The sequence below is a fragment of the Carettochelys insculpta genome, unplaced genomic scaffold (genome assembly GCF_033958435.1).
Source record: "Carettochelys insculpta isolate YL-2023 unplaced genomic scaffold, ASM3395843v1 scaffold_0035, whole genome shotgun sequence".
Taxonomy (NCBI): domain Eukaryota; kingdom Metazoa; phylum Chordata; order Testudines; family Carettochelyidae; genus Carettochelys; species Carettochelys insculpta.
Genome location: NW_027439072.1, coordinates 890,064 through 913,205, shown reverse-complemented (window position 1 = coordinate 913,205; position 23,142 = coordinate 890,064). Strand labels below are relative to the sequence as shown.

At 53.4% G+C, this 23,142-nt stretch overlaps 1 protein-coding gene and 2 non-coding genes across 3 annotated transcripts; 2 read left to right on the top strand and 1 right to left on the bottom strand.

The window, feature by feature from the left end:
• Positions 1–3,808: 3,808 nt before the first annotated feature.
• TRNAL-UAG (transfer RNA leucine (anticodon UAG)) lies at positions 3,809–3,890 on the top strand. Its single transcript has one exon. It is a non-coding gene; the product is annotated as a tRNA-Leu (tRNA).
• Positions 3,891–10,580: 6,690 nt separating this feature from the next.
• LOC142005747 (C-signal-like) lies at positions 10,581–16,159 on the top strand. The gene is made up of 7 exons (XM_074983097.1): positions 10,581–10,727; positions 11,573–11,624; positions 12,327–12,513; position 12,555; positions 13,969–14,127; positions 15,075–15,194; positions 16,046–16,159. Exons 1-7 carry the CDS (start codon positions 10,581–10,583, stop codon positions 16,157–16,159), a joined length of 780 nt encoding a protein of 259 aa, XP_074839198.1.
• A 4,030-nt stretch (positions 16,160–20,189) lies between these two features.
• Positions 20,190–20,263, bottom strand: TRNAT-CGU (transfer RNA threonine (anticodon CGU)). Its single transcript has one exon. It is a non-coding gene; the product is annotated as a tRNA-Thr (tRNA).
• Between the last annotated feature and the right edge of the window lie 2,879 nt (positions 20,264–23,142).

The following is a 23,142-nucleotide window of genomic DNA, read 5'->3' as shown; positions in this document are numbered from 1 at the left end:
ACGGTGGCCAATGCCAGGCGCCCCAGAGAAGGAGAACAGAAGACAAGTGATTTATCTCCTGCCATCCATCTCCTGCCCTTGTTATGAAGGCTAGGGCACCATACTTTATCCCTGGCTAATAGCCATTTATGGACCTGACCTGCAAAAATTTATCAAGCTCTTTTTTAAACCCTAATAGAGTCCTGGCCTTCACAGCCGCCTCGGGCAAGGAGTTCCACAGGTTGACTGTGCGCTGTGTGAAGAAAAATTTCCTTTTATTAGTTTTGAACCCACTACCCATCAATTTCATTTGGTGTCCCCTAGTTCTTGTATTATGGGAAAAGGTAAATAATTTTTCTATATTCACTTTCTCCACACCATTCATGATTTTATATACCTCTATCATATCGCCCCTCAATCGCCTCTTTTCCAAACTGAAGAGTCCCAGTCTCTCTAGCCTCTCCCCATATGGGACCCTTTCCAAGCCCCTAATCATCTTAGTCGCCCTTTTCTGAACCTTTTCTAATGCCAATATATCTTTTTTGAGGTGAGGAGACCACATCTGCACGCAGTACTCGAGATGTGGGCGTACCATAGTTTTATATAGGGGAAGTATGATATCTTTTGTCTTATTATCGATCCCTTTTTTAATAATTCCTAACATCCTATTTGCCTTACTAACTGCCGCTGCACACTGCGTGGATGTCTTCAGAGAACTATCCACTATAACTCCAAGATCCCTTTCCTGATCTGTCGTAGCTAAATTTGACCCCATCATGTAGTACGTGTAATTTGGGTTATTTTTTCCAACATGCATTACCTTACACTTACCCACATTAAATTTCATTTGCCATTTTGCTGCCCAATCACTCAGTTTGCTGAGATCTTTTTGTAGTTCTTCACAATCCCTTTTGCTTTTGACTGTCCTGAACAACTTGGTGTCATCTGCAAACTTTGCCACCTCACTGCTTACCTCATTTTCCAGATCATTGATGAACAAGTTGAACAGGATCGGTCCCAGGACTGAGCCCTGGGGAACACCACTAGTTACCCCCCTCCATTGTGAACATTTACCATTTATTCCCACCCTTTGTTTTCTGTCTTTTAACCAATTCCCGATCCATGAAAGGACCTTTCCTCCTATCCCATGACCACCTAATTTACATAAAAGCCTTTGGTGTGGGACCGTGTCAAAGGCTTTCTGGAAATCTAGGTATATTATGTCCACTGGGTGCCCCTTGTCCGCATGTTTATTAACCCCTTCAAAGAATTCTAATAGATTAGACAGACACGACTTCCCTCTGCAGAAACCATGCTGACTTTTGCCCAACAATTCGTGCTCTTCTATGTGCCTTGCAATTTTACTCTTTACTAGTGTTTCTACTAATTTGCCTGGTACTGATGTTAAACTTATCGGTCTATAATTGCCAGGATCTCCTCTAGAGCCTTTTTTAAATATTGGTGTTATATTGGCCGTCTTCCAGTCATTTGGTACCAAAGTGGATTTAAAGGATAGTACCAAAGTGGATTTAAAGGATAGATGCAATGAGGATGGGATTTGAACCCCTGTAGGCAGAGCACAATGGATTAGCAATCAATTACTTTCACCACCTCATCTTCATGTGCTCCAAGTTTTTCATCCTTCCCAAAGTCAATCCTGCCAGGAACTTTTCTGCACCTCGCTGGTTGGCCAGGGAAACAGGATGGGCAGATTTGGCCCAACAGTTCTACTCTCACTCCTGTCCCCTGCAGTGCGGCTTCCTGAGGTGAGCAGGGCCCCAAAAACAGCTGGGGTGCAGTGCCCCGGCCAGACATGGGGACGAGGTGTGGGAAGCCCTGGTTCAGCTGCAGCCACTGACATGGGCAGCTGCCTGTGAGAGAAAGGCCTGTCCCCAAGGCTGGCTCAGGGGCTCTGGTCTCTCCCAGCAGCTGGGATGAGCTGGGCTGTGCACAGCTGGGAAAGGGGCAGACACTTGCTTCTGGGGTTGAATGTCAAACTCCCCTCTCTCTGACACTGAGAGCAATAGATCAGCCTGCAGCAGCAGCCACAGGGCCTGAGGCAGGTGTCCGTGTGACTGTCCCGCCCGGGAGCCCCTGGGGTCCTGTAACCAGACACAATCCCCCTGCTCTACTCCATCTTGCCCCTTTTCGGTGCCTCTGAGCACACAGCACAAAGGAACAGCACAGTCTTAGAGCGTTTGAAAGCACAGACGCGCCTATCTCAAGCCCAGCGTTTAGATGCTTCAGAACACAGATGTGCAGTGTCAGCATGACCCTGGACTGAAGCGTACAGACAAGGGGGCTAACAGGCTAGATGTTGACCACAGGGCCTCAAATTGCCCTCGGCTGCTACCGATAATTGAGACGCCCACACTTCATGCAAAGCCGAGCTGCTGAGCCTTCAGCTGTACCCCTCGCTTTCCCAATGAGCCAACAAGAGAGCAGGTGCTACAGGATGGGCCATGAAGCAGGCGAGGCAGCGTATTGCCCAATCGTCTGTGAGTGTGACCCACAAGCCTGCCACACGCTCTGTAGCACAGACAGACAGACGGACAGACACATCCTGCACCCAGCTACAAAGGCTGTTCACACACAGAAAAGAGGTTCTGATATTTGACAGCTAAACCATTTCCCTCAAATGTCATATTAAGCACATCTGCCCATCACACAGGCAGGTGGAGGGTTTGTGGTCCCAGTTGCTCACAACCAGACACATCCAAAGCCATGAACCACCAGCCTGGCTCAGTCACAAAGGGACAGTGGTCCCTGCTGCCCCAAGGCTGACAGAGAGCCCCTCAAGACCACCACTGCCCAATCCACCCAGGACCTGCTCCTTACTCACTCAGACAGAGCTTTGCTTGTTTTCCTTCCACCCAGAATCCCACTTCTCTTCCTGGGGTACCAGGGGCCATTCCTGGAGCACCATTGGACAGGCACAGGATTCTGCCCCCCTGCAGCCAGCCTCACCTGCACAGGCTTTGGCAGGAGAGAGAGTGGTGCTCCATTAACTGCACTGAGGTGCTAAGCTGCTCTCCTGCCTGCCTCAGCTTTACTTCCTTCTTCTGCCCCCTTCCAGCCTCACTTCTTCCTTTAGCAAGTCACGCAAAGGAGGCCAGCAGGAGAGCCGGCCTCAGTAGGTCAATCCTCAAGGGCAGAGGAGGCCAAGACACAAGCCTCCTGAAAAAGACCGGCTGAACTTGTGTAGCTTCCCCAGTCTGAGAGCGACGTATATGCTCTGCTGATACCTCTACCCTTTTTCACACAGCCGTTGGGTTTACCCCGGAGACAGAATGAGACCAGCTCTTCTCAGCCCCAAAGGGGAGCAAAGCAACCAAAGCGCTGCTGTTTTCATGGGGCTTTAAACCAAGTACATTGCATGCGTAAAGCAAATGTAACAGCCACAAAGCTACAGAAGTTCTATCTGTGTTGGGTTCCCCTCCCATCACGTCCATCCACAAGTCACTGCTCACCCTTGCCCACGTGGGGAGCCCTTCAAAGGCTCAGCTGCCAGAGCAGAGGATGGCAGCTGCACCCAGGAACTGTGACTCCAGCTTTAAGAGTATCATGACCAGTAATCCCCATCACCTTCCTCAGTGTGATCTGGGATAAAAAGCAGCCGAGAGAGACAGCAGGGGAAGGTTAGGATGTGCTAAAAGCCATCTTTTTGGAATACTGTGTCACAGCTCCCTTTTATTGAAAACATGCTGACATTTTCGCTAGGTATGACATATGAGGCTTTTTAAAACTTCCTGTGTCCTCTTGGTGTAAACTGTTCTGAAACTCAGGAAATGTCAAGAGAGGCTGATGCTCACAGGAGGCACCTTTTGTAGGTAGTGTGGCCGAGTGGTCTAAGGCGCTGGATTTAGGCTCCAGTCTCATTGGAGCCGTGGGTTCAAATCCCACCACTGCCATCTCTTTGTCAACTGGAAGATGGATAGAAAGCTGCATTGATGGCCAGACCACAACATTTGGAACTGACATCTCTGTTTGGAGATGGGTTTCAAATATGATGTCCTCATGATCAATTCTCTGTCTTGCAAGGTTCAACATCTTTATTGAAAAGCTGGATGAGGGGGAATACTACACCCTTAGCAAATTTGCAGATGACCCTAAACGAGGGGAAGAGGTAGATCTGCTGGAGGGTAGGCATAAGGTCCTGAGTGACTTGGATAAATTGCAGGGTGGGGTCAAAAGAAATGTCATGAGGATCAATAAGGACAAATGGGCTTTGGCCACATTTGGCCAAAACCTCAAAATAACCATGCTAATGGCCAGCTACTCTGCTGATAGGAATAGGGGGATTTCAAAGTCTGCGGGGTCCTTTGGAAACCTGCCTGTGCACCAAAAGGAGATGATGCCAACACCCAGCCCCACTGGATGACTTCACCGTACTTGCCAACACAACAAGATATTGCATCAGGAACTGGATTTGAGAGAAGGTCTGCCAGATCCAAACGACCCCCTGTCTAGACTAGAGACCATGGTATGTAGTATTTACAGTGTTTTCGATGTAGTATTTCTGCCAACAGTACAGTGGCTTATTCCATATTTGTTGCTGTAGTTAGAATCAGTTTTATTTTAAAATGAAGAGGGCTTCTCAAGAGGGGAGGGAATGTGGTGCTTTAGGTGTAAGACTGCTTGTAATTACTAGAACTGTGAATCCAGGCTGCTGGCAGTCTGGAAACACAGAGAACATGAAGAAGAAGTTAGAAGATTAGCAGGGGCCTTACAGAGAGCTAAAAAATGGTGCAGCATCTTTGTCAAGGGGTCTCACTTTTGGAAATAAAGTGTGTGAAAGTTTGTTAGTGCCTTGCTTGTACGGTACCACAGGCTGGTGGGAGCAGGTCCCTCACAATCCTGGGTGTCCCTGAGGAGCATCACACTCAGCTTAGAAAATTGAAAAGCTGAGTTCCCTTGTCCCTGCTCTGCCCTCTTTGTTTGCAAAATGACACTTGCCTCCTCTGGCTGGCTCCACATCAGCTCCAGTAGATCCACACCACAGCAGTGGTTCACAGTCTGTGACCTGTTTGCAGCTCAGTCAGCACCCACTTGTGACATCCTCACAAACACAAAGGTAGTATTGGACACAGCCCACATTACACACTGTGGTTTCATATGCAGCCTACAGTAGTGAACAAGTTGAGAACCATTGTGCTCGAGATGCTCAGAAGAGCCAAGTTTGGGTTAAAATTCCCCTCTGGCTGGTTCCCCACCCATTCAGCCCAGCCCAGACTCTGGGAATGGGAAAGAAAGTAACTGCTGGAGGAGATGAAATAACCTCCACAAGTCCAGCAGCTCCAGATCAACCAAAAGATTATCAGAGTGAGAATCGGGTGCCAGATAGAGGGGACTGTAACTGTACCTGCTGAGTCCCAGGGGAGGGAAACCATCATTCATTGCTTCTGTGAACTCCAGCACAGACAGAGAACTGCTGCCTGGTTCTTCTTTCCCCTGCAAGTTGTGTAGGGACAGAGGTCATCAATGGCCTTGGTAAGAAGCTGTAAATTTGTGAGTTCTCACTGGTTGTTTCCACAGCTTTTTCTTCCTGTGCTGGCTAAAGTAGGGCCAGCCAGCCAATCAGCTGCTCTGGGACTGTCAATAGGGCTGCAGGGAGCTGTCTCATCAGAGACCTAGGCTTCATTACTTGCTTGCCAGAGTGTGTTCTGGAGGGTTGTTACTCCTTTAAACCCTGACAGTCTGACTTTGGGATTTCTGAGTGCCCCAGAACACACCTTACTGTCTCCTCTTCACTAGCAAGTAGCCCCTTTTTGCTTTTTTGTCACATGGCTGGCAGAGTGAAGAGGCACAGCTAGGTGAAGTGCATGCACGGTCCCCCGCCCTGCTCATGAACTCTCTGCAGGGAGACACCAGCTAATCTCCTGCTTCTCAGAAATGTTCTTCTTCCTGTAAAGAATGTGCCAACAGGAGCTTAGTACTGCTGAAGGATTTGGGGAAGGTGTCCTTCAGAGATCATTGGCATGAAAATGTAAAGGTGCGCCCATGTAATGCCTTGAAAACAAAGCATGATGGGATCAAGTGAAGCAAAGCGCTTTCCTATCTTGTAAATAACTTGTTGTTGGAAAGTCACATTTTCTGACTTTCCCCAGGGTAAGAATTGTGGAGTCTCACCAGTGCTTGAAGTTGTTGTGGGCTACAGGGCACTCATGACTGCTGTGTAAGATATGGATTACAGAGGGATCCCTTCATGGAAGCATTATGAAGTGAAAAAGGGTTGGAATAGTGGTTGATTCAGCTTGCTGGAAGCCTTTGGGCTATACAGCGGTAAAACTGGTTTGACTATTTCTTCCCCCTGCTGTTAGAAGGTGGACCTAAAAATGGGTCAAAAACTATTCTGTTAGAATTCATCTTGTTAGAAGCGGAACGCCGGTCCAGCACAAAGGTTGCATTACCTCCAGTTCAGAGAGGGAATGCTTCAAGGGCCATGTCTACACAAGCCACTTCCTTTCGGAAGGGGCATGGTAATGAGTGAGGTCGGAAGATGACAATGAGGTTCTGCCATCAACATGCAGTGCCTCATAAGCATAATGGAGGACAGGGCCACTTTCGAATCTAGTACCATCTGTGTAGAGGGGGGCCCATCGAAAGGACCGCCTATTCTTCAAATGTCCCTTCTTCCTGTTTAGTTTTATGAAGGGGTGAGCATAGACAAGTCAAAAGTGATGTGTCAGGGAGTGCAGGGACTGGGAAGACTTGGAAGTGGGGCATTTGAAGTGGGTAGGGAGAACGTTTGGGTGTGTGGATTGGCTCTTTCCAGTATAGGATGACTGAGCCTGAGAGGCAAAGGGCACTGCTCCATCTGCTTGAGCTGGGACACTTACTTGAGGCTTGGTTTTGAATTCTGGGTGTGGTATTTTCCCAAGCTTATGACATGTGACTTTTCTGCCTCTTCATTAAAAGCACATTTTCTACACTCAGACTCTGTGCTTGTGAGTGGGGAAGCATTGCCCCTGGAGACACCCAGGGCTCTGCGAATTTCCCAGGCTTCTGGGTGGGGGCTTCAGCCGGTTCTATGTGAGATAGATGAAAAGGGACCCCTAGATGTTGAAACAGACCCTGGTTGCTGCCGACTCATTCTGACAAAAGGCTTACACTACACAGCTGTAGACCCTCTTATCAGACTAAGCTCCTTCATGAGTCCCTCAGTAAATCAAAGGGGTGACTATCCTCCAGTCTTTTTCATAGAGTACTAGAAGTGGAAGGGACCTCACGAGGTCAACAAGCCCAGTTCCCTGCACATTTCCTTGCACAGATTCCCCAAAAGTCAATCAAAACTGCAGTAGCTGAGATTTATTCCCCACAAAAAGATCAGTTGCATGTGTTTCCAGGTGGAATTGGTGCAGGAGTCCAGAACTGTGACAAGAGAAAGAAAAGAGAAATTCCAGTCTAATTCCTAAATGTGCTCATCCTGAGCCAGATTGGAAGGTTTCCCTTCCCCATAACTTCTAGCAGTTTGTGCTTCCTGGGATGCTTTTCCAATTAGGCCACGTCAAAGGCTTCTTTGTCTTTCCAATATTGTTGCTGCCTTCAGTGTAGGTACAGGAGGAGAGGAGAAATGATCATGTCAATATCCTTTTCTTTACACGCTCCTCTGGGTGCCAGAAAGATCCTCGGTGTGTGTCAGAGCCAAGCAGCTCATGGTGTCCAGCCCATTGAGCAGCTGCCTTTCATGGCCATTGTGAACCTTTCGCCTACATGTCCATTCCTAGTGAATGACCAGGGATGGTAACTTAACATCTAGCTGGGTGTGGGTCACTGCTTTGTTGCTACTGCAGAGTTAGTCTCTGGGCATTTCTCAGATTCTGAACAAAGAAAGAACAAACACAAAGAAAGAGCAAATGTTTTGTCTTCCAAGGTAAGAAATGAACGTTTTTGAGAGAGAAATTTATCCCTTATTGCTTCTACCTACCTGAGTGGCCTAATGGATAAGGCGTGGGCCTCTGAAGCCAAGGATTCTGGGTGCAAATTCTAGCTGGGGTAAAGCCCTTTTTCCTGACTGTCAATCTCAAGATAAATGAAAATGTGGGCTTTTAAAATCAGACAGGGTCACTTCAGCAATTGTGCATCACTGGTGCTCTTGAAGTGCCTGAGGTTGACTTCATGTGAATGAGTTGCTGCATATTCATATCACTGCCTCATTTATATCTGTCATGGGGTTCAGGCTTCCCCAAGCTCTGCACCCCATCTGCAGGCAGGAGTGACTCTTACTCAGCAGGAGAACAGCAGGTTTATTAGCTGACAGGACACAGCATCTTACAGAAGAGTTAGTACAGCAGGCAGAGGCAGCCAGTCCAATCCATGCTGGTGAGAGGAGGCCCTGAGGGCCCCCAGAGCTGGGTCCTTGCTCCCTCCTTTGTCTCTCTCCCTTCCAGCCCAGACTAACTGCTTCCCACCTCCCAGTTTCAATTTAAACTGCTTGGGCTCCACCTCCCCCTTTATCTGCAGTACAAAGGTGTTACCTGGTTGCCAACTTACCCCCAGCAGGAGCCCCACACCCTCTGTGAGACGTTCACATAAACACACACACATACCCCCCACATCACAGCATCTTCTGAAGTGGCGCACTCCCATAGCCCCTGCAAAAGAGAGGCTAAAGTGGCCCCACATCCTGCGTGTATCAGACAGAAGTTGGGCTGTGCAGAAGGAGAAAGGGGTTGCTTGAGAAGAAGCAGATCCTGAAAATAGGCCACTGTGGGAAAGGAAGAGACTCAAAGCTGTGGGTACCCAAAAGGCTCCTGTTACCACTGCCTTCAGCCTGAGGAGACGGATGGAGTGAGCTCTCTCCCGCTGGCAGCACAAGCACTCTCCTCTTCCTGCCCTGGGCTTTGCCGTTCCTCTGCATGCAAGTGACATACACTCTCTTTTGAGTCATTGATCTTCAGACCCCTGCAGGACAAATCCGGCTTCCCTGGCTCCTTTTCTTCCCCATGTCCAGAGTGTTTTTACAAATGGAGTTTAATTAAACTTTCTCTCTTTGGAACCAAAAAAGCAGTAAAGTAGCACTTTAAAGACGAACAAAATAATTTATTAGGTGAGCTTTCATGGGACAGACCCACTTCTTCAGACCAGAGCCATAGCAGAACTCACTCAATATTTAAGGCACAGAGAACCAAAAATAGTCATCAAGGTTGACAAATCAGAAAAAAATCATTATCAACGTCGGCAAATCAGAGAGAAGGTGGCGGAACGAGGGGGGAGTCAAGAATTAGATGAAGCCAAGTATGCAAAAGAGCCCCTAGAGTATCTCAGAAAATTTGCATCCTGAGTGAAACCACATGTTAATGTGTCGAATTTGAATATGAAAGAGTTCATCACGAGCATGGAAATTCTTTCCCAGAACAACCATTCCCATTGCATGGAGCACCAGTGCTCCACAGAGCAGCCTGGGAATGACTGGCTGAGAATCAGCACACGGGATCATTTCCAGGGCAGAAGGCAATATGCCGCCTCTGTGATAGACCCAACCTGGAAAGCAGCCTATGGAAACCGGAAACACAGAAATGATCCAGGCGCACGGACAGTACAGACAGAATGCCTGTCCACACTGGAGCTGGGGACGTGAGCTGGCTGGCTTATGTCGGTGGACAGCAGCAGCCTGGAGCTGTTTGCTGCCTTTTGACTCTGTGCAGATGAGAAAGGACAACTTGTTTCCAGCCACAGTGGAGGGTGGGGAGAAAAGAGGAGCTTTGCAAAGCCATGGGCCAAGTCATCCCTCCCACCCACCCCATATGCTGTGGCTGGAAGCAGCTCCTGTCTCTTTCCTCCGACACACATTACAAAAATTGCTGCTGGGCACATTCTGATGGGAACCCTGACAGAAATCTGGGGAGGGCGTGTGACCCTGCAGCCTGCGTTCTGCTGGAATCCAACTGAACTTGCTCAAACTTGAGGAATTTTACGGGTGTCCCGTATTCAGCAAACGGAAACACGGTCACTCTCGGGAAAGTGCTGCCTTGGATTGTGGAAGAGACTCCTTGACAAGAACCCGACCTTGTCTCTTGCAACAGTGTAAGGTCTTCTCCAGCTCTAGCGGGGCTGGGTACAGGCACCTGACCCATTGTCATTACCTCTACAAATACACATCTACATCCTTAGCCGTGCACAGCCTTGCCCTCCGCTTTGGAGCCAAAATTAACAAGCCACAGAACTCTACTGCAAAATCCTGGCCTCCATCTACATAATCTTACAGTCCTTCACTCATTCCCACTTTCTCCCTCTTCTGCGTACAGCACCTCTGACAGCTGTGGAAAATGGATCATCATTGCAGTGACTCCTCGGTCAGGGCACGGTCACCGCAGCGGTGTTGCCCTTCTGCACAGGAAGGTAGCCAGAACTTGATTGGCCCTGCACCAAAAGATGAGGAAGTAGCAAACCAAACCAAACCGACCAACCCGCTCACCTGAGAGGAGGACTAACAAATAGACAAATAAGGTCTGGCTTATTGGAGCACTTTCTGTTTTGTCACCTGATAGCAGCAGAGTTATTTCCCTGGATGTATCATTCCATAACCCCAGCTGTGAGCAGGCAGGGAACTCAGGGCTCTGACTAGGGCAGCTCTCACTGAGCAGAGGCAGGGAGGGACCATGGCTGGCTTGAATCTCTGCAGCGTTCTGGTGACCGGGGCCAATCAAGGAATTGGTCTGGAATTCGTCAAGCAGCTTCTGGGGAACTCCAACCCACCGGAGTGGGTCTTTGCCACCTGCCGGGAAGCAGCAGGAGAGCGAATGCAGGTGAGAACGGGGCGAGGGAGATTGAGTAAGCAGTAGCTGGAGGGGGAAGCAGAAGCTGCCCAAGGGGCTTCCAGTGTTGCAGCACTTGGGGCTGAGACCCACACACTAGAGCAGGCAATGACTGCAGACCCTGCTCCAGCTCGAAGGTGCACAGTTGCACCCCAAACCCTCTACACCTGGCAGCTCAGGTCCCAGAGCAGTGAGGATGTGGCAGCACTGGCTGAGCCTGGGGCAACTACCCAGGGGCTGTGGACCGGCTCGCCCAGCATAGGTGAATAATGACTATAGCACAGCTATACCCAGTCCCACCAGCCTCCAGGGAGCCCAATTCATGAGTCTGACACCTCCCTTGTCTGTCACTGCCTCAGGCCCTCTGTCTTCTCAGCTCTGCTCACACACCCAGCCTGGGGAACTGCAGGTTCTGAGTAACTTCTGGGTCATGGCACCAGCTCCTTCCTCAGCTGAGAAAATCCCCAATCACAAGCAGCTCATGAGAGCTTGTGTCACTGTCAACTCCCAGCTGCTGGGATGGGACTTCCCTTACCTCTCCTGGGGGAACTGCCCTCCAACCCCTTCCTCCCACTCCCCATTAGTGATGGGGAAGTGATTTGTGTCCCAGACTCCATCGCCCTGAGTTAGACAATGGCACTGGAAATGCTCAGGGGCAATTAGAAGCCTCCTACTGCTGCAGAACCCAGGGCAGGTTGTTGCACAAGGAGGCTTGGTGGAGAAAAGCAGTTAAGACATTGACTTGGTTCCCAGGATCAGTGGGGATCTGGATTCTGCCCAGCCTGGCCCTGGGCGTGGGCCCAATGTCAATAACCATTTACTTCATTCTTTTTCAGGAATTGCAGAAGCTGGAGGCCAAACATCCGAACCTGGTGATCATTGCGCTGGGTGGGTGCCCGGCCCCAGGCCCAGAGCTGAGGTTCCATCTCCCTGCGGCATGTTCTTCCTGTTCCTATCCCTCTCTGCATCCCCCACCTCCCAGGTTCACCCAATCCCAGTGAGGAGAACAGGACCAGAGTCAGTAATTGCTGAGAGCCCTTTGACACCTTCCACAGCCCCAGAGGAGGCAGGTGTGAGTGGAAATTCTGGCAGGGTTGGTTGGCTCTGGAGAGGCTGGAAAGCCCCAGGACCACCATGTGGCAGGTTGCTCCTGTGAAAATCACATAAGGGCAGCTCTGTCCAGCATTCCCACTTCTGGGATGGAGCCCTGCATGTCCAGCTGGGGACTTGTCTCACCTACAATGCATCACAAGCAATTCTAAATCATCACTTCCTTTGTCTAGGTGAGATCAACGCCACACGTATGAACTAATCACTAACTCCAGCACATTTCCATTTTCTAGGCTACTCAGATTGTCCAAGGAAATGATCATAATTGTCTCTCTGAACTGGCCTTTCCTCTTGTTGCTCCAGCACAGCTCCTCGTGCCTGGACCCAGCAGCAGTTCCCACCCCCCGACTCCCTTCCCCAACCCCTCTCCCACCTCTGAGCCCAATGGAAGAAGCTCTGTGGCCCAGGGGGCCGTACCCTGGTAGGGGTGACATCGGAGAGGAGGAATCATGCTCTTGACCCCCTGCTCTGTCACTGTAGATGTCACAGACCCAGCCAGCATCAAGGCGGCGGCAGCCAGAGTTGAGACACACCTGAAAGGCTCGGGGCTGAATCTGCTGATAAACAACGCTGGGATAGTGAAGTTGAACACACTGGAGTCAGAGACACCAGAGGACATGGCCCTGGTGTACGCGACCAACGTGACGAGGCCGTTGCTGGTGAGCCAGTTAAGGGCCCTGACAGAAAGCACATGGCCAGATGCACCAGGGTTTGACGGCGCTTGGGCAAGGAATCCTCCCTTCCCTGGGATTGGGTAACTGGGTCAATGTGGGGCCTTGGCTGGGAGCACAAAGGCTGCAGCTGCATCATGGGACTTGAACCTCTCAGAAAGAAAACCTCACCCCCAGATCCCTGCATGGCCCTGGCTCTGCACACCAAAGGCACCGAGTGCTTGTGAGCATCTGTCTGAAGCCCCTGGACCCCCTGGGCAGCTCATGAGGCTCACAAATGGGGGTCTGGGTCCAAGCGCTGGCAGGTGTCTGGGTGAAGGAGGGGCCACTGGTGCCTGCTGCACCCCATGCCCTGCCCCCACTCAGCCTCTTCCCCTGATGCCCCACCCCCACTGCACCCCCCACTCAGCCCCACCCCCACTTCATCCCCAGCCTGAGGGAATTTTTGAGTCACTCGCACCAGGAACTGGCACTAACTCGACAGCCCAGAAAATGAGCTGCCCCGTGTGTTCACTTCGAACCCATCTCAGTGCTGGGTGCTCAGCAGAGTGATGGCCCCCGGCTGGGCTCACCTCGGCTGCCTTGCGAGCAGCAGCCCTGCTGACCCTGCGTGTGGGGGAGCACAAGGGGCTGCGGGGGGGCAGGACAGGCTCGGAGGGCTCCACGCTGGGTGGGTCTGTCACTGGCCTGTGTACAGAGACCGAGTGTGGCGCAGACCGGGGAGTCAGGGCTTGTGTGGCAGAGGCTGGGGGGTTCAGGCACCTGCTCCGGAGCTGGCACAGACCAGTTAGCTTCATGCCAAGGGCAGGTGGTGGGGAGATGCCTCAGAGCAGGGGAAAGAGATTCTTCCAACCCCGGCAGGGCTGTGGGGAGGCTCTGTGCCCTCCCTGGTCCTCACCCTTCCACTCCTCTCCCCACACACCCTGGCTCCTGGCCAAGCCACAAGCTGTAGCCTGGCTGGGCAACTCAAACCATTTACCTGCCCAGGGTAGGCAGGTGGGGGAGCAACATCCAGCCTGAGTCCCTGATCCAGGGGCCTCTTGCTCAGGATATAGGGGGGGTTCCCACAGGTGTCCACATGACTCTTCCCCTGCCCTGGCTCTGGCTTGCAGCCTGGCCCAGCAAAGACTCACAGCTGAGGAGCTGCAGCTGGGCCATGCTCAGAGCCATGTGGGCAGCTGTGGGGTGCCGCAGACCCCCCATCTCTCTGCCCTGGATGGGGACTCTGAAGGCGGGAACATGAGTTGGGTCATTCTGGGCTCCTACCTGGGCATGAGCAGGGTCCACAGCTCCCCACACCTGCCTGTGTGGGGCTCCTTCTTCTGGCTTGGCCGGGGGTTGAGTTTCAGGGGGAAGAGCAGAGACCCACCGCATTCTGGTGGCCTGTCTCGCGAGCACGAGGCTGGTTCCTTTTCTGACCTCACGGCTGCTCTGCTCTCCCCACTGCCCAGGCCTTCCTGCCCTTGCTGAAGCAGGCTGCCCAGGGAAGCCCCCAGACAGGGCTGAGCTGCAGCAAGGCGGCCATCGTTAACATGTCCAGCGAGGCTGGCTCCATCCGGAATCTTTACCTCTGGCATCTGGGACAAGTCATCTCCTATCGCTGCAGCAAGGTGCAGGGCACACCCAGCAGGGCCTGACTGCTGCCTGGGTTTGCTACTTGCACAAATTTGTTTAACTCGGAGTGTTCCCCTTGGTCCTTGTCCTACTGCCACCACTCCAGCCTCCAGCTCTGTGCTGGGCAGGGCCGGCAGATATTTGTCTGCCTGCAATTCACTTGGGCTTCAGATCAGAGTTCCCATCCGGTGAGGAACTTTCTGTTGTGCCTGTATCCCGCTGGAGAAATCCTCACACTCTGAGGGGCCAGGGCAGCTCAGCCCCCGTCCAGCCAGTCTCAGCTCAGGGAAGGTCACTGCGGAGCTGTGAATTCTATCCCCCCTGGGGTGGACATACCCCATTTTGAGACCATCCCCAGTTCAACTCAAGGGGGTCAGATCCTTGCTGCGTCTGGCTCAAATGTCGGGTACCCCAAAGGAGCATCGATGTCACATTTCCACTTTCCTCTAACTGCCCAGATCCTGCGTAACAGAGAGCGGCCTCAGCACGGCTCTCATGTGTGCTCACCTGTCACGGCTCACTGCAGGCCTGTCAGCATCAGTGGCTCATCAGAGTGCAGCTACACCTGCATCTCGGTGGCTTGCTGTCCTCATTGAGCCCATCAGAGACTGCAGCTCACACGAGTGTTTTCTTCTCACTAGTGTTTCTGACAGGCTGAGTACTTGGGCAGCCATCCTGGAAAAACTCACATGCCACCCAGGTGATCAGCAGAGCGCACGCAGCCGGCAGCGTGTGTTTTCATTGGTGGGTGCCATCCACACATGCTTCAGTGCACACAAAGTTTATTCTGCACATAGAAGGACAAAAATAAAAGGAGCTCTGCTCTCACCCCTTTGTCTCTCTGTCTCTCCCATCCCTCCCTTTGGGAGGGTGGGTCGTTTCCTACAAGGCTCATTCCCTCCCACACACTCTGCTGTCTCTGCTCATGGCCTCTCACCCGCAGGCTGCTCTGAACATGCTCACCAAGTGCCAGGCCTTGGGGTATGGTGGAGACGGGATCCTGAGTGTCGCTGTCCATCCTGGCTGGGTGCAGACAGACATGGGGAATTCTGACTCCATCCAGGTAGGTACCTCGCTCGGAGAGGACAGTGATTGCCAAGTGTTAGGAGCAGATGTTTATTGTAGGGGTAATGGCTGTGCTGGAACCCATCCTGCCCTCCGCCTCTGCCCTGCGTGGAAGGATTGTGTCCCACTCAGAGGCCCTCAGGGATTCCATGCTGTGCTCTGGGCTTCCAACCTCCTGCTGCCGCTTGCTTGGTTCCTCAAGCTGCTGGCATCCCAGAGTGAAGGTGAGCAGAGCTGCTGCTGCTGCTCTGGGGTTTTTATGGGCACCAGCTCACAGGTACTTTCATGCAGTCATGTCTGTGCTCTCCACCCAGTATCTTCATGTACCCCCAAAGCCCAAAGCCCATCCTGGACTCTGGACAGCTTCAACTTACCACTCTCTAGCCAAGAGCTGAAACCCACTCCAGCTCCCCAGCCCAGATCGGGGACCCCCATCCCCACACCCACCCCCCAGTCCTGAGCACCTTCCACATCTTCTGGTAGCCCAAATCCCTAATTTCCAGCATTTCCCTAAAGCCCAAACTCCCAGGCAGAGCCCTCACACTGCTGCATCCCAACCCTCTGTCCCAGCCCAGAGCCCCACCCCCACTCACACCCCTTGGCCCCACTCCCACCGCATGAATTGTGTTACGTGCACCAGGGTGAAGGTCATGCATCACAACACAGCTGTGTTTTGCACACCCCCTGCCTTGGGACACACAAGAAAATTCATGCCACTCAGGGGAGGGACAGTTCAAGGGAACTCCAGCTGGGCCAAGGGCTCAACTTCGTCCTGTCTCTGGGCCCCTGGGGTCCTGGGATGCTCCCAAAGTCAGCTCCCCCACCTCACTCTGCTTCCCCCACCCACAGGCCCCAGTGACGGTGGAGGCGAGTGTCAGAGGGATGCTGCACGTGCTCTCCACGCTCTGCGAGAAGGACAATGGAGGCTTTGTGAACTGGGAAGGGAAAGTTCTTCCTTGGTGAGATGCTCCCAGCCCTGCGCCAAGAGCCCTGGGCCAGGCTTTTCCAGTGACCGTGCTGTTAGCTGTGCCTCTGGCCTCAATAAACCCACTGAGCTAACGCAGGGGCCCTGATTGAGCCTGGCCTGGTCTGTCCTGTCCTGGAAGCCACCGGCTGCACCTGGGTGGAGATGCCATGTGACCACTGGTACCTCCCTCCTCAGCCAAAGCCCAGAGCTGGTCTGTGAGGCAGGAGCTTTGGGTGTCCAGCTGGGAGAGGGTGGCTGAGAGTGAGGAAAACACCCAGGACCTCACTGCTGCAGGGAAGAGGCCCAGGGAGAGCTCACGGGCAGTGACACCCCTTCTCCCGCACTTGTGCAGTATATTGAATTAGCCACCCTGAGTTATCCTGGCCAATGCTACCTAACCTGGGCCAAGAAGCCCCTGCCCCCGAGGCAGCCCAGGGGGCACTGGGAGGGGGAGGCCAGGAGCCTCTGGATACACTGGGTGTCTCTCTTCATCAGTCTGTCATACAGGAGGATTGTCTGGGCACAGCTGAGAAAGCCAAACCAGGGCAAATTGCTAACACAGTGTGTCCCGGTGTGGGCCAGGGTGTGCCCCAACTGGGGTGGAGCAGGCCACAAGACCTCCCCAACTCTCAGCCCTGCCTCGTTCTGGGCGGGCAGCAGTCCCCATAAGGCCCAGTCCTCCTTATCTGGGCTGCAGGTGGGCAGCATATAGGCCCTGTCCGTGGGGCAGGATTGGCCACATCCCACTTAGGCAGTCAAGATGTAAGCCCCAGCCCTAGGTCAGGGCAGGGCCACAGCTGATTAGTCAGGCTCAACCCCTACAGCAGGGCAGGGCACACACAGTCTGTGTAGCAGCCCTGGATCTGGGGCAGGGCTGGGCCGTCTTTAATCAGGCTCAGCACCTTGTTAGCAGCTTGTGAGCAGCCACGGCTAACCTGCCTTTGCTTTGAAGTAGCCCAGGCACTTTGAAGTACCGGCGGGTTAGTCACTGTGAGAGACAAGCTGGCACTTCCAAGTTTGCTGCTTCAAAGAGAGAATGGGGGCTGTATGGACAGATAACTGGGGCTCTTTCTATAAAGAATAGTTTATTATATATAATATTCCGAAATAATGCTGCTGTGTCGCCATAGCGCCAGTGTGCTTCAAGGGCTCTAATCTGAACTAGGCTCTCTTGTGTGGGGACGTGCTGTTTTCCAATACGTTTTGTTTATTCTGGGCCTTCCTTGTCACGTGAAGGCTTCATTATCAAATGGCCTATTTGGGCGGAATAATTCTGAAATAAGCTTTAAGCAGCTCGGCCATGGTGCCTGTCCATACAGCCCCCATTCTCTCTTTTGGAATAGGCACTATTCCCCCCCCCGCGTAACTTTGAAGCAGCAAACTTGGAAGTGCCAGCTTGTCTCTCACAGTGACTAACCCGCCGGTACTTCAAAGTGCCTGGGCTACTTCAAAGCAAAGGCAGGTTAGCCGTGGCTGCTCACAAGCTGCTAACAAGGTGCTGAGCCTGATTAAAGACTGCCCAGCCCTGCCCCAGATCCAGGTTAATCTTTGTTTTAAATGGAAATGTTTAAGGCCCTCAGGTGGCAGCATGCACTGTGCCCTCATTGCTTTCCTGGAGCTGCTTTTTCTCCCAGGACTCCCTCTCTCTGCCCTGGGCTTCCTTAGCATGTGCCCCACGGCACTTCCCCCAGCCAGAGACTGAGCTGTGCAGGCCCATTCCTGTGGAGATGAGATTCGAATCATAGAATCCTAGAGCTGGGAAGGACCTCAGGAGGTCATCCAGTCCAGCCCTTTGCCTAAAACAGGACCAACTCCAACTAAATCATCCCAGCCAGGGCTTGCTCAAGCCAGGACTTGGAAACCTCTTGGGATGAAGATTGCACCACCTGTCTAGGTAAAGCATTTCAATATTTCACCATCCTCCTGGTGAACTAAAAGCAGCACTACCCAAACACTGGGCTATTACTGCTACCACTTGGATTCAACGCAAGGTTGCTGCAGCCACAGTGCAGAGTACTAACCACTGTACAATCACAGCAAGCTGCAGGAGGACTGTAGGGGCCATTCAACTTTCTCTGGCTTCGCCTGTCTCTCTGAGGTGAGGCTGGAAGGCCTGGGGAGGTAATGGAGAGCAGAAAAAGCCAGTGCAGCTGTTGGGAAGGCTTGTTACCTTGGCAGATTGTTCCTGCTGTCCCCTCCTGTATGAGGGGGTGTGTTGCCTTGTGGAGAACGTGGGGAATCCTCTCCTCACCCACACCCAATCTGCAGCCCCTCCCTTAGCCTGGGGTGGTGACTCTGGCCTGCGCCCTGCCAGCCACTCACCCTGTTCCCCTCATCTCTTTTGTTCTCCTGCCCAGAAGGTTCAGGGGAAGGGCAACAGAAAACACCTCTCAACAGGCAGCCTGGGGCTTGAACTCCTGACTTTGGTGCTATTCGAAAAATGCTCTGGCTATCTGAGCAGTACTTCCAAAGGGGCCTTCTTGGAAAGAAGCAACAGGCAGCTGCAGGGCCACTGGACTGAGATTTCCTCCTCTCCCCAACTAGCCTGGCCTCCCCTTTCAGACTCTCTCACCCACCCCCCACTGCTCGGAGCCCAGCTGGGGGTCCCCCAACCCCTGCTGCCCCTTGCCAGCTGTCCTGGGCCCTGCAGTGGGTCCCTCAGATCCTGTCTCTCCTGCCCCTCCCCAGTGCCCTGATCCCCCTTGTCCCCTCAGACCCTGCCAACCCCCACACTGCCCTTTTCCCCTCCTCCCTCAGCCACAAGCCCTGCCCGGGTTCCCCTCACACCTGCCACCTCTCCCCTCTGGCAGCCGGATTCCTCCTCCCTCTGCACTGCACAGTCACCAGCTGAAACCTTGGGCCCTGCCCAGGGGCTCTGTGAGAACAGAGACAGCTTGTGGGTGCAGGATCCTGCCCTGTTTCCACCTGCACCATTTGTGTCCCTGCAGGGGTTATGCTCCCAGCAGGATAAGGAGATGTTGAGTGGGAAGCAAAGGGAAGCCACAGGAAGGGTCCCAGGGTCCCAGGCTGCTCCCAGGCAGTGCGGGTGCATCAGTTCAGCACTGGGGGCAGCTGAGGGAGAGGGGAATTACCACTGGGGGGGCAGAGCTGGGTGTGTGCTCCTGGGAGTGAGACTCTCCCTGTTACTCACTAGCGTGGGGTGTGTCTGCAGACGCAGGTCTGGGGCAGGAGCTGGTCCCACAGACAGGGCAGAACGCAGCTCCTGTCAGCTCAGGGAATTGTGTCTGTGTTACAAATGTGCGGCAGGATCTGGTTAGCAGTGACCTGTCTGGAGAGGGCCAGGAGGCAATACACACTGTGAATGGGATTCCCCAGTGCTCAGTGGCCCAGGACTTAATGCCGAGCCCTGGGCTGCACAGACCTGTTGGTGAAGAACAAAAATCAAGGGTATCCCCTCCCTGCCTTAGTAACAGAGAGAGGGCTTTGGGGTTCCTCCCGTGCTCCCCAGGCCCCCTCTGCAGCCACCTCAGCTGCCCACCTGTCAGTGTCTGTTACTTCTTCCTCCAGAACGATGACAGCCGCCTCCTGCAGCTCTCTGAACTCGCCAGCACAGCCCAGAGGTGCTGCAAAGCAGGTGAGAGGCAGCCAGAAAGATTTGGCCCGGCTCCACTGGCTGCTGCTTTCCTAATCTCCACTTCCCTGGGAGGTCCATGGCCAGGGGAGCCACAGGGCCTCTGGGGCTTTTCTCCTAACTCGTTTGGGGTTTGTCAGTGACAAACAAAGGGAGGCCCCACCTGGGGAGGTTACACTGGCACCTGCTGGGCACAGGCAGCTCCAGAGAGCCACAGGGCTGGGAGGATCAGCCTCTGTTTTTGCAGCCAGAGGAGCCACCTTCCCAACAGCAGTTCCAGCTGCCTTTGACTGAGCTCTGGTCTGTGACTGGATTCTTCCCAACGCTCCTCTCCCAGCAGCCTTTGCCTTCCCCAGGAATGACTGGGATTGCCAAGGGAGGGCTCTTGGGTTCCCCAGACAGATGTAGGAAAACATCATCCAAGACGTCCAACGAGGCACCACTGGGAGTTGAACCCAGGATCTCCTGTTTACGAGACAGGGGCTTTAGCCAGCTAAGCCATGGTGCCCCCTGCATGCAAGGTGTGGTTCCTGCAAAGAGGTATCTATATTAGTCTGTGTCTTCAACCAAAAAGCCGTCCTGCGGCACTTTAAAGAGAACCAAACACAATTTACCAAGTGATGAGCTTTTGTGGGGCCAAACCACTCTGGTGGGCTGCCCACAACACCCCCTTCCCATTGCCCAGCACAGACATTGTGCCCGACAGAAGCTGGAGTTGCTGTTGTTAGGATAGTGAGGATGAGAGGAACGAAAAACCCCCTTTCACTTCCTGTTCCCGCTGCACTGCACAGGTCAGACTCCACCAATCTACCCTCCTCTCTCCCCACAAGCTCCAGTGCCAGAGTCCCACCAGCAGAGCCTGGAGTCCTCCCCGTCCTTGCTCCCGCAGCCTGACTCCCCCCCGTCACTTTCACTCTGTGCTCCCTACGTCCTCCTTTCTCCCTGTTTGCACCCCAGGGGTGGAGCAAGGAGTTGCCCAGCTGTGGGGCAGAGTTATCCCCTGTCTCTCACGGCACGGGGGATGGGCTGTGCTGCCCCAGCTGGAGCTTTCCAGAGTGATTGTTTGATGCAGTGTAACTAGAAGAAGAAGATGTTTCCTTTCTGTCTCCTTCTGCCCTTCAGTCCCACTTGTGCAACTCTACACAACCCCTTTGGTTTATTACCAGCCCAGTGCAAATCTCTGTGCCCTGGGGGTGGGGCTGACTTTACCAGCTTTCCCTGTGCGAAACCTTTGAGTAGGGCCCAGGGCTGTGACTGTGCAGTTGCAGGTCGGGGTCCACTGGGCACGTGCAGCTCCCGGTCGTGTCTGGTGCCCCCGCCCCATGTCACGAGGTGTGTGCTGTGTGGGGTATGTACCTGACCGTCCACTGCCATGGTCGGGGGTACCCTTGCCTGGGCAAACCCTCCTTGCTGAACAGCTGCAGGTGGGTCATGGTCAGACCCATGTGGGCATCAGTGGAGAGCTACAGACCCCCCCGCCATCTGCCTTGCATGAAGACTGTGAATGCAGGGACATGAGTTGGGGATCATTGTTGGTCTCTACAGGGTATGAGTAGGATCCATGGCTCCGCACACCTTCCTGGGTGAGGCTCCTGCTTCTGGGCTGGCCGGGGGCTGGGCATCAGTGCAAAGAGCAGAGACCCACTCTCCATTCTGGTGCCCGGCCTCATGAGCAGAACTCTGGTTCCTTTTCTGACCCCACGCCTGCTCTGCTCTCCCCTCTGCCCAGGCCTTCCTACCCTTGCTGAAGCAGGCTGCCCAGGGAAGCCCCCAGAGAGGGCTGAGCTGCAGCAAGGCGGCCATCATCAACATGTCCAGCGAGGCTGGCTCCATCCAGAATGTCTGTGGCTGGGAAATGGTCCAAATCATCTCCTATTGCTGCAGCAAGGTACAGGGCACACCCAGCAGGGCCTGACTGCTGCCTGGGTTTGCTACTTGCACAAATCCCTGTCACTCGCTGTGTTCCCCTTGTTCCCCATTCTGCTGCCACCATTCCAGCCTCCAGCACTGTGTTGGGCAGGGCCGGCAGATTTTGTCTGCCTGCAATTCACATGGGCTTTAGATCAGAGTTCCCATCCGGTGAGGAACTTTCTGTTGTGCCTGTATCCCGCCGGAGAAATCCCCACGCTGAGATGGGCTGGGGACAGCTCAGCCCCAGTCTAGCCAGTCTTAGCTAAGGGAAGCGCCCCTGAAGAGCTCTTCATCCTACCCACTCGTAGTGGGGGACATACCCCTTTTGGAGACTATCCCCAGCTCACCTCCAGGAGGCCAGATCCTAACTGTGCCGAGTAAAATTATGGGAGAACCAAAAGGAGCAACAATGTCACATTCTCACTTTTCCATATCGGCCCAGATCCTGCATAACCGAGAGCAGCCTCAGCACGGCTCTCAGGTGTGCTCACCTGTCACAGCTCACTGGAAGCATCTCAGGATCCATGTCTCATCAAAGTGCAGCTCCACCCACATCTCTGTGGGTTGCTGTCATCTCTGAGAGCATGAGAGAGTGCAGCTCCCAGGAGCGTTTTCTTCTCACGAGTGCTTCTGATAAGCTGAGCGCTTTAGTGGTCATGGAGCAGACACCTCAAATGCTGCCCAGCTGATTAGCAGAGCACCCACAGCTGGCAGCGAGTGTTTTTTATTGGTGGTGTCCATCCGCACATGCTTTGGTGCACATACAATTCATTCTGCACATGGAAAGATGAAATTAAAAGGAACGCTGTTCTCACCCCTTTGTCTGTCTGTCCCATCCCTCCCTTCAGCAGTGTGGGTCATTTCCTGCAGGGCTCATTCCCTCCCGCACACTCTGCTGTCTCTTCTCATGGCATCTCACCTGCAGTTCCCCCATCCCCATGTGCCCAGGCAGAGAGGTGCAAGGGATGGGATGGGTGGCTCTCAGCAAAGCCCAGGTGGTGCGTGAGGGAACTCCTTGAAGAAGTGCAGTGAGACTGGAGCATTTAAGTACCAAGAGGGTAATAACAAGACAACCTGGGGCTTTGTTTGGTAACAAACCTGCTCAGCACCCAAGTGGTGGCCACCAGGCAAACAGCGTTTCTGTAGCTGGCAGGATATGAACCTACACAGGGCAATCCCCCCGGTGTCTTTGTCCCTCAAACTCACCCCAAACCCCTTGCTTGCAGTGCCAGGCTTCTGCTCTCAGCCCTTGGTCCTTGCCAGAGGTTTGCTGGGAACTTCCAGCACATTGGGAAGCCCAGGTCACACGTCTCATGCCAGGTGGCAGTGGTGACTCTGGGTGGTGCTTGGAGCACAGTGTGCCACCCCAGGGCACTCACGCTGCAATGGAGACTGGCACCTCTATGGTCAGTGCCTGTCAGCATCATGTAAAGCATCCAAATGTCCACTGTGGGTCAGGCCAAAGGTCTGTCTGGC

What these genes read in the sequence shown, in the direction of transcription:
- LOC142005747 (XM_074983097.1), top strand. Translation starts at nt 10,581, where the DNA reads ATGGCTGGCTTGAATCTCTGCAGCGTTCTGGTGACCGGGGCCAATCAA. An exon ending in CCTGGTGATCATTGCGCTGG is followed by an intron (nt 11,625 to 12,326) that starts GTGGGTGCCCGG and finishes CTGTCACTGTAG; the next exon opens with ATGTCACAGACCCAGCCAGC. An exon ending in TCTCCTATCGCTGCAGCAAG is followed by an intron (nt 14,128 to 15,074) that starts GTGCAGGGCACA and finishes TCTCACCCGCAG; the next exon opens with GCTGCTCTGAACATGCTCAC.